This window comes from Vitis riparia, chromosome 18 (assembly GCF_004353265.1).
Source record: "Vitis riparia cultivar Riparia Gloire de Montpellier isolate 1030 chromosome 18, EGFV_Vit.rip_1.0, whole genome shotgun sequence".
Taxonomy (NCBI): Eukaryota; Viridiplantae; Streptophyta; class Magnoliopsida; order Vitales; family Vitaceae; genus Vitis; species Vitis riparia.
The window spans coordinates 31,926,587-31,939,478 of record NC_048448.1 but is presented as its reverse complement, the minus strand read 5'-3'; the positions used below and the strand labels follow the sequence as shown (position 1 = coordinate 31,939,478).

The 12,892-nt window shown below is 33.1% G+C and overlaps 1 protein-coding gene across 1 annotated transcript; it reads left to right on the top strand.

The window, feature by feature from the left end:
• The first annotated feature begins 1,717 nt into the window (after positions 1-1,717).
• LOC117907332 (protein NRT1/ PTR FAMILY 5.10-like) lies at positions 1,718-10,217 on the top strand. The gene is made up of 4 exons (XM_034820839.1): positions 1,718-1,973; positions 2,094-2,311; positions 8,203-8,735; positions 9,181-10,217. Exons 1-4 carry the CDS (start codon positions 1,838-1,840, stop codon positions 10,004-10,006), a joined length of 1,713 nt encoding a protein of 570 aa, XP_034676730.1. The 5' UTR covers positions 1,718-1,837; the 3' UTR covers positions 10,007-10,217.
• Positions 10,218-12,892: the final 2,675 nt, after the last annotated feature.

Below are 12,892 nucleotides of genomic sequence, written 5' to 3'. Positions count from 1 at the left end.
TTTCCTTTCCTCCTTCCCCATGCAGTTGGTACCTCCACTATCGCCTGGAGCATCATCCCTTTGGCAGCACCCCTCGAAGGTGGGAACCCAGACCCAACCCACCCCTCTACCCACAGTGAGCTGAAAAGAGCCCTCCCTCCCCTCCACTGACCCCCAAAACGCTGCAAATCTCGTCATCTCACTGACAACACCCTCCCAGCGTTGGGAACCCCACCTTGCCCCCCTCCCTCCTACCACGAGCTGCAAATCTCGTATCAAGGCAATATGGGAGTTCTGGAGGTTGAAGGAAGTAAGTTCAAGAGGCAAAGGAAGAAATGAAGAGAGATTTTGACATCAACAAATTAATTCTTAGTATTTTCATTTTAATTTTTTTAAGGAATTTTATCATTTTGTATATTTTTAATTAAATTTAAACAAATATATTTGTAACAATAGTTTTTTCATTTTTATTTTATAATGTATGGTATAAAATATAGGTTCCAAAAAAAGAGTTTTGGAGAGGACAAGAAAAAAGAAATATGTAAGGAAATTTTGAAAGAAAATTATTTAAAGACATAATAATCGAAGTAAATTAAAATACTCTAATGCTTGGAAAATTACTTACAAAAGGTTATCTTTAATCTTCTTAAAACTATGCTATCAATGTGGTTCAAATCGCTACAAAAAGATGTACATTAATGTATGTTACGAAATAATGAGAATAGACAATAATAATAATAATAATAAATAGAATAAGAACACACATATTTACGTAAAAAATCTTAAATGGGAAAAACTATTGGTAGAGGAGAAGAAGATCCACTATGTCAAAAAATTGGTATAAGAGGGGAGAGTTATAAGCGGTTACAATAGAAGTATAATCATCATCATAACTCTAAAACTATACATCATCACACACACACACAATTGTATCATGTCAACATAATGATATAATATGGTTACCATTCATTGTTATGTCATTTCACAAAATATGAAAGATTGGTTGTATCATAACATTGCTCAAGAATTGTAGTTCAAGAATAACTTTTTATTTATTTTATTAAACAAATTATTAGGAAATAAATTATGGTAAAATCGTAAAAGTGATTCTAGGAGACCTAAAATCAATTTCAAAAGAGGCCTTAATAAGTGATTATTGATAAATATATTTACAAGAAATATTTGGTAAAAAGGATGAAATAGTCCCTAAATTGTGTAACTAACATTTCCCATGTTTTTTTTTGAAAAGTAACCCATTTTTGACATAAATGCTTTTTTATTATTTCAAGTATTTAGATATATGTTTTAAAATAAAATGTTATTTTTACAAGAAAATAACGAGGGTATTTTTATCAAAATAAAATAATAAAAGAATAGAGGGTTAAATTTAAAAAATTGGGTTTTTATTGATCCATTTAATCAAATAACCTATATATAAAAAGTGTTCCATTATAAGTAAATCAAATCCCCAAATTGTGAAATTAAATCAAATTGTCAAATTCAGAGGCTTATGGTACTTAAGGAATATGGTAACACATGCATGGCAAATCAAAAGAGAAAAAGAATCTAGTTTGGTGGAGTTTGTCAATTAGTGTCTTTTTTTTTTTTTCACTTTTTTGTTCGTTTGTTCCTTTTTTGTTTTTTTTTGTTTTGTTTTGTTTTGTTTTTTTTTTTTTTGAAGTTTTAAGAGAAAACTGGCTTGGCATAGTCGCTAATCGTGTTCTGACCTCATAGGTAGCTATTAAACTAAAATACAAGAAGCATAACCCTCAAACACAGCTGCCCACAGGATTTGAAAAAGAGAAGCAAAAGTAAAGGTAAAGAAAATCTCCCTTTTGTATCTCTGGTTTGCCGAGACATGGCCATCTCGGACATCTCTTTAGACTCCGAGACACCATTCCTTGAGGACGCCGTGGAGGGTGTTGTGGACTACAGAGGTGTTCCAGCCAAGAGATCTAGATCTGGTGGTTGGAGGTCTGCCTCTTTCATCATCGGTAAGCTCTACTGGGAAATCGTTTGCTTCCCAGCAAGCTCGTGGAATTTGCTTTTCTGACAAACCAAACAACTTTTCCTATAGTCTTGTATAGAATTAAGAGCAGTTTTTATATCTATAGGTGTGGAACTGGCGGAGAGGATTGCTTACTATGGCATATCATTCAATCTTATAAGCTATCTTACGGGGCCACTGGGGCAGTCCATGGCCGTGGCTGCCCAGAACGTTAATACATTTAGCGGGGCTGGGTGTCTACTCCCTTTGCTTGGGGCATTCGTTGCAGATTCCTTTCTGGGTCGATATCGCACTATTGTTATTGCATCTCTTCTCTACATCCTGGTTTGTCTCACTCTTTATCTTATTCTTGTGATATCTGGTGGTTGGTCATGGGATACCTTTTATTTTACATAAAGAAATCAAAGGTAGTCTATGTAGTTGTTGAGAGAATTATAGCTAATAAATCTTTTTACATTGTAAGAGTAGGTGTGTTAATATGTACCAATTGTAAAAGTCGATCACAATCCTATCACTTGGAGATTTTTTTGAATTGAATAAGACGTGTAGATTTAGAATCGTTGTCCACTAGCCCATAACTGATGGGACTGGTCGGCTTGGCATTAATCAACTTTAATACATGTTATTCTACTCCATATATTCTTTCAGTTCAGGACAAGTGTCCCACACACATTATGTATCATGCGCTACGGCTATGTATTATCTATTGTCCTTTTTTGATCATGAGATGCTCTCGGCGGGTTTTCCTTTTTCTTTTTGTCCTTATTTTCTTGTCCAATCCTTATTATTGTAGTAAACAGAAAAAAGAAAAAAAAGAAGAGAGAGAGAGAGTATAGTTGAAAGGGAGGTAGGGACTCGGCTATTAGTATTTTGAATAAATAAAATATGATATAGAAGGGACCATTTTGTGGCTGCTTCTTATGGATTAGTTTAGACTCTAGGTTATAGTAATTAGTCATGTAACACCCCAAAATAAACTTTAGGGGCAAAATAGTAAATTAATGAATTAATTAATTAAATTTATTAAAGGTAAAAGAGTCATTTTACAATTAAAAATCTTAAGTATAAATTAGATTTTTCTCTTATCTTCCTTATTCAGAAAACTCTATTAACCAAAAATCAAAGAATTAGAGAACATAGGGCTAAAGGTTTGGAGGTTTAGAGTTTGAAGTTCAGATTTTTTCAGGTAAGATTCTAACCTTAGTTAATATTTTATATTCGTTAATTAGTTTTGAAGACATTAGATATTTTTTTGGAATATCTCAATTTTGATTAGAGTTCGTTTAATTAATTTATAGGTCAAAAAGATTAAAAATTATTAACATAGTTTGATTTATTAATGGAGATCAATAAATTTTGATTATTCAAATGAATAGATCTAGATAAAAAAAAAAATTATATAGTTTCGGATGTGAAAATTACATAAAATTTGTGAGTATGGAGGTTAAAAGTTTTGGCTTTAGAGAAAAAAATAAAAAAATAAATAAAAATGTTGAAAGATGCGTAGGAAGGATTTGGAATGTTGAACAAAAGAAAAGAAAAAAGAATTGCATGGGGTATTTGTTAAGTTTCAGTAGGAGATTTAAATAATAGTAATAATAGTTTAATGCAAATAAATATTCTTAAAAGATTTAATTTAGATAAGTTAGAAAAAAAGAAATAAATTATTATTTAGGAAGTTGAAAATAATATTGAATGATAATAATATTAATATGAGAAATTAATTAGGATCTCTAATACTAAATAAAATATTTTTAAGATTGTCAAATGTATATATTTAGATAAATAATCAATAATCAATATTGTGTATGATATTATGTTAGGTGAGGAGTAAATTCGTCAAGCTAGATACTTTAAGTTTTTGAGCGCTTCTTCAAGATAAGGGAAAATTAATGTAGATTTTTATAAAAGAAAATAGTTTCATTTTTATATTGTATTTTGAAATATGTAATAATATTATTTTTATCTTTTTGCATGGATCAAATATGTGTTTTGTATGGAAAGTATATTTGAGAATTTTCATTGTTTATGAAAATGAAAAATTTTGAAGATATGATATTTTGTTTTGTAAGTTTGAATTAATAAAATAAAGTGTTTTGACTCTGATTTCTATGACCCTAGTCAATGGGTTATAATTATTGACATATTCGGCCCTAATCAACGGGTTATAATAGTTGATATTATAGGTTATAGTAATTAGTGAAGGGGATTATTAATATGCGATTAATTAGGATCAATTCAGGGTTTAATTTGAGGTTAATTAACAAGATTAATTTATAAGTTAATTTAAAGTAACTTGGGCAATTTCATAATTCCAAATTTGGAGTGAAATGAGCATCACATATCAACAAACTAAAGGGGCATTAATTGCATCAAAGGTGGTTCTTGTCACTTTTGTTAATAGAGGAAGGTCCAATGCACACCAAACCCTAGGGCATGTGATAAATTGTAAAAGGTTAAATTTTGTCCTTCTACAAATGCCCCTTTAAAATGTTATTCAAGGGCACAAGTTCCATGTAGAAAGTGAACAATTTTTAGATTTTTTTTTTCATCAATAGAGTTCACGAATAGAACTTAAGTGGTATTAGAACCTTATTTTATTTGAAACATTGACTGAATTTGCAATATTTTCCATATTGCCTATGTACCCAATAAGGATTAAGTCATAACGTATTTCAAAGAAAATTTTCTTTGTTCTTTATTTTAATTTTTATTTTTTTCAACTAACATTTTTCAAAATTTTTAATTTCTTATTTTAATTTTTTATTGTTTTTTAGGTCTTGTGAGCATATCCTAACTTTTGTCTAAATCACCCTAAACCCCTAAAGAGATTTATATAGGCTTCTCTCTTAAGTGAGTTGGGTCCAACTTACGCTTAGGTCACTTAATCTAGTTCACTTGGGTCATAAGTAATTAGTGAACCCTATTTAGCTCCAATTAATTAATTAGCCAAATTTAGAAAGGTCATTCATAAGATTTATTGTAACATGTTATTTTTACTAAAATGCTCTTATACACACTTATGAACTATAAATCCAAAATCCCTCATACAAACATGCCACCATGAATTAGTAGTTCAAGTGAGGATTACTAGGACCCATAAGAAAACACAAACTCCATTATAATCTAATCTTAAGAAAACATAAACTCCCTTATAATCTAATCTTGAAATTGATTCAACACTTCACTAAAAAGAGTCAACTTTAATCTAGTATCATTTGATACTACAATGAGGCAATGTGGGATCTATGACCTACTATCCATTATATGTAGACCACCTATGAACTGATATTTGTAATTTAACCAAATAATGTAATTAACCTCTTAAAATTACCTTTCCAATCCTTAATTTACATATCATTCTATTATGTGATCAACTAACATACTCTAACTCACAAAGAGTATAAGTTAAATTTCTCTAAAAAAATTACTATAGTCATAGTTTTCTTGATCACATGTCTTATAATCATCCAAGATAACACACTATCTCAATCATATAAGATATCATGGTGTCTTCATTGACAATACCTATTGCCACCAACTTCCATCAATAATGACCCAATCCATAGTGAATATATGACCGCCTTAAGGTCTCACTTATAGGTCAAAATATTCTGTTGATTTCAGTACAGACTTAATAGCTAATGTCATGATTCACCATAGGTTTTGTCCAATATGTAACCATACACATTAGTGTACTTATCATGGGAAATCATCTTGTAGTGTAGTACCTCTAATTAAGAGGTACTACACTACAATCTTTGTCGGATTGCCCTAAACTGATTGTAAACCACTTATCACCTTAAATAGAATCCATGACTTGGATCTTCTATATAGCTCCTAATGGATTGAAGTCATATACAATGCAAGTGATATAGACATGAATGCTCAAATAAAGATTAATTAATGCAAAAATTGATAATAAAGATAACTAAAATCATAAATAGATACATTTATTAATGAATCTAAACTATGTTACATCATTTCATGCTTTCTAGGGCTCTATCCTAACACTTTGGCATGTCTTGAGTCTAGGTTTGGACCTTAGCATATCTTAGGCTAGGCTTGTACATAGGCATGTTAAGCTTGGATTCATTGACTTGACTCATGCTCATTGAGAACATCAATGCTTAATTTTGGATTGAAGATGTCTCAAACTTAATCTTCAAATCTTCGAAATTCATCTTTGAATCTTTGCACTTGTTTTTAAATCTTGCAACTTGATCTACAAATTTTCAAACTCAATTTTTAGATCTTCGAGTTTAATCTTAGATTCTTTAAAGTTGTTCTTCATATCTTTGAACTTAATGTTCAAATTCTGAAAGATTTGAAAAACTTCTAAATCCCTGAGTCTAATGATGATGAGTCTATGAGATTTTAGGTTCTACTTATGTCATTGATGAAAACTTTAATAATGATGATGATGATGATATATATATATATATATATATATATATATATATATATATATATATATATATTAATTTTTAACTATGGTTGGTGAAAATTGTGTGATTCTTGGATTTTAGATTATAAATTCTCATGTGCCGATATAAGAATTGTTTTGCCGCCTAGAAGGAATGTCATGTTAGTATTGTTCTAATGGGTAATGTTCTAGCTCTAAAGCCATTAAAATGGGTACTGTGAAGGTGATGATGTTTGATGGTATTGTAAGGACATTGTCTGATGTTAAGCATGTTCCAGAATTGAGGAGTTTGATTTTTTTAGGGTCTCTAAATACTTTGGGTTATGATTTTTCTACAAAGAATAATATTATGAATATTAATAAAGATTCTTTGGTAACTATGAAGGGATAAGATAAAAATTTTATATAACTTAATTGGGAAGATAACTTTAGGTAAAGTTATAATGGTGGAGCCACACCATGAAGAGTCTTATAATAGTGTTGAAGAAGTTGTCAGGATACAAGATCACGACAAGATGTTCATATTAGATGAAAAGAATAAAAATAAGATGATTAAGACTCCTCTTTCAGCTAAGGATGATAACTAGGATAAGGATGAGGCTAGTTGCAAAAGGAATGAAGTTACTAAAAAACAAAAATAATTTAGACAAAAGGATAAATGCAAGATGATCAAGACTCTGTTATCAGCTAAGAGTACTTATTAGGATAAGGATGAAACCAATTTAAGGAATGAAGTTATGGAAAAAACAAAAATCATTTCTTAAATAAAGTTTAATGAGAATTTGAACTTGACACATACTTACTCTCATTGATAGTGCAATGGTGGCAACCTACACATAAAGGGTGCAGAGGTGGGTATTAAGAAGATAGACCAAATATGGAGTAGTAGAATTTGAGTTAAGGTAGAGATTGTTAGAGCAATTTTGATTCAAATGATTTATTTTTATTTTTATTAGGTTCGCTAAATTACTATTTTTTAATTTGATTAAGATTTGGAAACTCACTATTTAATGTTAGCCCATAATGCTTCATAAATATGTAGCGTTATATAAGATTTATAGTGAAAGTAAAAAAAAGTGAGTTGTCGAAGTGTTAGCATAGTGAGAAGAGTGAACAGGAATAGACGTAGTGTATTAGGTTATAGGTAAAGAGTTTGAGAAAGAATTCTTAAGTTTATCAGAGAATTTGACCTTCCATTCTTGTGGATGTAAGTAATTACATTGAACCATGTAAATCTTTTGTCTTCTCTCTTTTTCTCTATTCTTCTACTAGGTTTGGATGTTGTCATTTCCCAGATAATCCGGTTCCCTAGTATTGAGCTAAGCTCAGGCTAGAACTAGGATTAGTTGGGAATTAGTTCCAGATCAACTAAACTAGGGCCACGAAAGAGTTGGCTCCAACCCAAGCCTTGAAAGCCCAAGTCTGGCGTAACCTGGCCCTATTACACCCCTGATTGTAGCTTCTTACATTATTGAAATTAGCAATCAATAAAGTCAGGTTATTTTCTATGAACAACATGATTTGTGTTTTGACATGTTTCAACTTCCAGTTATCTGCCCCAGTATAGCTAGCGCTGTTAAACTTTCTAACGGAAGAATCACCACCATCAGATTCTAAACTCTCTCCTCTAAATATCTATTTATAGTCTTACAAAGAAAATTGGTAATAATAGGAAGAACACCATTTAAAGGACTAATATAAACACTAAAAATCTTAAAGGCTCTCAAGAAAACTCTTCTGCTGTAATTGAATAATTACTATCATTGACTTGAACTACTACATATTGCAGGGACTAGGCTTGTTAACCCTGTCGGCTATGCTTCCTTCTCTGATCCCTTCCTTCTGCCAAAACATTGACAATCCTCCCCAGTTCCAAGTAGTCTTATTCTTTTTCTCTCTATATCTAGTAACAATTGGCCAAAGTGGGCACAAGCCTTGCACTCAGGCTTTTGGAGCTGACCAATTTGATGGACAACATCCAGAGGAGTGCAAAGCTAAGAGCTCGTTCTTCAACTGGTGGTATTTTGCTCTATGCAGTGGTATTTCAGTAGCTTTCTTGATCTTGAGCTACATTCAAGAAAATCTTAACTGGGTTCTTGGATTTGGAATCCCCTGCATTGTCATGGTGGCAGCGCTGCTCCTTTTCTTGCTTGGAACTAAGACTTACCGTTATAGTATCAACACCAATGAGGAAAACCCATTTGTGAGAATTGGCAAGGTGTTTGTTGAAGCAACTAGGAATTGGAGAACCATGCCATCACTGAAAACTGCAGAGGAGGTTGCTGGAGAGACCCTGCCTCACCATGGTTCCCATCAGTTCAAGTATGATTATTAGGTTTGGCGTATTTCAATTTTTTTTCCATTAAAAAAAGGGGAGGGGGGGAAGCGCATATTTTACAGCAATGAATTTTGTAAATGAGGGTCTTGTATGAATTTCTTTCTAATTTTCAAGACTTCAGTGGTGGTGTTTGTTTTTTGGCTGAATAGAAAAAGCCAAAATATTTGGCTTTTTTTATTCAGCTAAAAGTAACCTGTTAATATCATTTAACATAATTAAATTGAACATATTGATAACAAGTTCACTTTAGTTATGTTGGATGATGTTAACAGGTTACTTTTAGCTGAATAGAAAAAGTCAAATATTTTGGCTTTTTCTATTTAGCCAAAAAACAAACACCACCTTTAAGTAAAAATGGTCTGAATTCAGATAATTATTTTAGTATGTGTACTTCGACTGTAACATTTCGATCACTTGGCTCTCTTTCAGTTGTGACAGGTTTCTCAGCAAGGCCTTGCTTACACTAGACTGTTCGAAGGAGGATGGAAAGGCATGTAGCTTCAGTGACGTTGAAGAAGCGAAGGCAGTTCTAAAGCTGTTTCCCATATGGATTACTAGTTTGGTGTTTGGTATCTTGCCAGCACAATTATCCACTTTCTTTACCAAGCAAGGAATTACTATGGATAGATCAACTGGCTTGGGTTTTGACATACCGGCTGCTTCACTTCAATCCTTGAATACCACCACCATTGTCATCTTCATTCCCATATATGACCGCATTTTGGTTCCTATTGCAAGACATTTAACCAGGAAGCCTTCTGGCTTATCAATGCTTCAGAGAATTGGAACGGGGATGTTTTTATACATCATTTCAATGGTAATTGGAGCATTAATAGAGGTGAAACGGCTCAAGAAAGCTGAAGAACACGGCCTGGTTGATACACCAAATGTGACCATTCCAATGAGCGTGTGGTGGTTGGTTCCTCAATATGTATTGTCTGGAGTTGGGGATGCGTTAGCCATGGTAGGTTTTCAAGAATTTTTCTATGATCAGGCCCCAAATGAATTAAGGAGTGTTGGTATTGCCCTCAACCTCAGTATTTTTGGGTTAGGGAGCTTCCTGAGCAGCTTTCTCATCTCTGCCATTGATAAAGTAACCGGTGGAGATGGCCATGATAGCTGGTTCAATGATAACCTCAATAAAGCACATCTTGATTACTTTTATTGGCTTCTTGTTGGGCTCGGTCTATTAGGATTGGCTGGTTATTTGTATTTTGCAAAATCTTACATTTATAATAAGAGAGGTATTGTATGAATGCACTTCATTAATCATAAGACCCTAAATGATCAGTGGCAGAGCCAGCAAATAGCTTGAGTGGGGCAACATGTAACTCTTTATTTAGGGGGGACAAAAGTTGCAAATGGCCCGGGGGAGCAACATGTAACTCTTTATTTAAGGGGGACAAAAGTTGAACAAAAAACATTTATTGTCTAGTGGTAAATAAAGAAATTCTTCTTTGGATCCACCCTGGTCTTATAGTCGTACTTTTTTGCAACAATCTAGCTATTTCATTAATTTGTATGTCTACATGTTTCAATTAATACACACAAATGATCTATTACCATCAAGTATCAAAGGATGCGTGAGATGTGATTTCATCTTCTTGTAATTAGGCCTCTCAATTAAAGCCATTTAATTAGGGGACTTTTGAACCTTTTGGGAAGACTCATTCAAAATCTTCAAGGAGAATCCAATTGAAATTGAAAAGCTTTTATTCCCTCTTCAATTCACTCTTCTATAAATTTAGTAGGTATCCAAATGAAGTACGGAAAGTTGATTAAAAAATATAGATAGTATCATAGAAGACCCATAATTCTTAAGCAAATTCATAATAGTCTTTCTTCCAAATAAAATCATATTCTCCAAATGAATTAAAAAATTATGCAAAAGAAATTAACAGGACAAGACAATCTTCACATGGTCTAAACTAGTGATGTGCGAAAGATGTATTAAAATACAAGAAACATGACCCACAAATACAGTATACACAACTTCACCCGCAGTTTGGAAAATAGAAGTGGTTGAAAGGAGAAAATCTCCCTTCTGGTCATTGTGTTTCACTAAAACATGGCCATGGCTTGATGGGATAAACACAAACAATGCACAACCAGATTTTATCCCCTCTTGTGAGAAACTAATAGGAATCAATCAAATAGAGCAACAAGAATTCACCCAATCAACAAGTATATGAACACCAACAATTTTTAGCATGGAAAAACTTCTCCAATGTGAGAAGTAAAAACCACGGGATCCTTAGGCAACTTAAAAACTCCACTAATATAATCAATGGGTTACACAATTTTCTCTAGATAAAACTAGAGGCATACATAAACCATATCTCAAAACAAATTAATCTTGGCAATTTCAACAACTTTGCATAAAGACAATGGAGGAATCTTACCAATCACAACCACTGTTCTCAGACTTAAATTTAACTGTTTTGAACTCCAAATACAACCTCCACTATTTAGAATGAATATCAATGAGTTCTGAACATGCTCACCAAAACTTAGCTCAATCGAACCACAGATAACCTTGATCGGAGCTCATGATCAAAATTGTCTTGATAGAAAACTCACCAAAATAGAGGCTCTATTCTTGGACTAAAAAATGATTGTTTGGAACTTTAAATTCGATCTCCACCGTTCAGATTGAAGATCAATGAGTCACAAACCTCTCCTCCAAATTTCAGGTTGATCGGACCACAGACGAAGTCGGATCGGACCTTTGATGAAATCTGGACAATGAAGAAAAACTGAGTTTTTCTTTCTAACTTCAAAAAGGGTGGTTCTCCCCTTCTCTTTTTTTTTTTTTTTTTTTCTCCTTTTACTCTCCTTTTCGTCTACTTCTAGTGGCTGCAAAAAAAATTGGAAGAAGAAGAAGTAGAAGAAGAGGGATTCTTCTTCTAACCCTTTTATATAAAGGCCTAAGAGGCCTTAAATTTTGGGCTCTTAATTTGGGCCTTCCACATGAGGAAAAACCCAACAAATCTCCCTATTTCCGATTATGTGGAAGGGCTCGCCATCCCGGCGATTGAACAACAAACTTCAAGCTTTTCCCTTGGTAAGGACTTCGTTAACATATCTGAGCCATTGTGATTGGTATGTATCTTCTCAAGTTCAAACAAGTTGTCATTGAGAGCATCTCTCATCCAATGATACCTCACATCAATGTGCTTCGATCTTGCATGAAAGATAGAATTCTTACTAAGGTGAATGACGCTCTGGCTATCACAATATACCACATAGTGCTGCTGCTAAACCTGAGCTCATGTATGAAACGCTTCATCCATAATAACTCTTTACATGCTTCTGCTGCTGCAATGTACTCTGCCTCTATTGTAGAAAGTGCAACATATTTTTGTAGTCTTGATTGCCAAGACACAACACCTCTTGAGAATGTCATCAAATAGCTTGAAGTAGACCTTCTATTATCTACATCCCCTGCCATGTTTGAATCAGTGTAGCCAACAAGTACTGGTTTCCCACTTCCAAAAGTGAGTTTCAACTTGGAAGTGCATTGTAAATATCTCATAATCCACTTGACTGCCTCCCAATGTAGTCTTCCTGGATTAGATAGAATGTGGCTAACAATATCAACTGCATAAGTTATGTCTGGTCTAGTACATACCATGACATACATCAAACTTCCTACTATTGAGGCATACGTAACTCTTCTCATGTCTTCCTTCTCCTTATTTATAGAAGGGCTATGTCTGCTGCTTAGCTTAAAGTGACTAGCTAGAGGAGAACTAACCACTTTAGTTTTGCTCATGTTAAATCTTTCAAGTACCTTTTCAATATTTTGCTCCTGTGACATATGCAGCTTCTTGGATGCTCTATCTTTCTTAATTCTAATACCAAGAATTTTCTTTGCTGGCCCCAAATCCTTCATGGAAAAGGATTTGCTTAACTGCTTCTTCAGCTTATCCATTCTTGAAACATTTATGTCAACAATCAAGATATCATCAACATAGAGCAACAATATAACAAAATCATCATCAGAGAATTTCTGCACAAATACACAATGGTCAAAGGTAGTTTTTCGGTAGCCTTGCTCCCCCATAACTGATTCAAACTTCTTATACCACTGCCTCGGTGCCTGCTTCAAGCCATAGAGACTTTTTTTCAACTTACACAC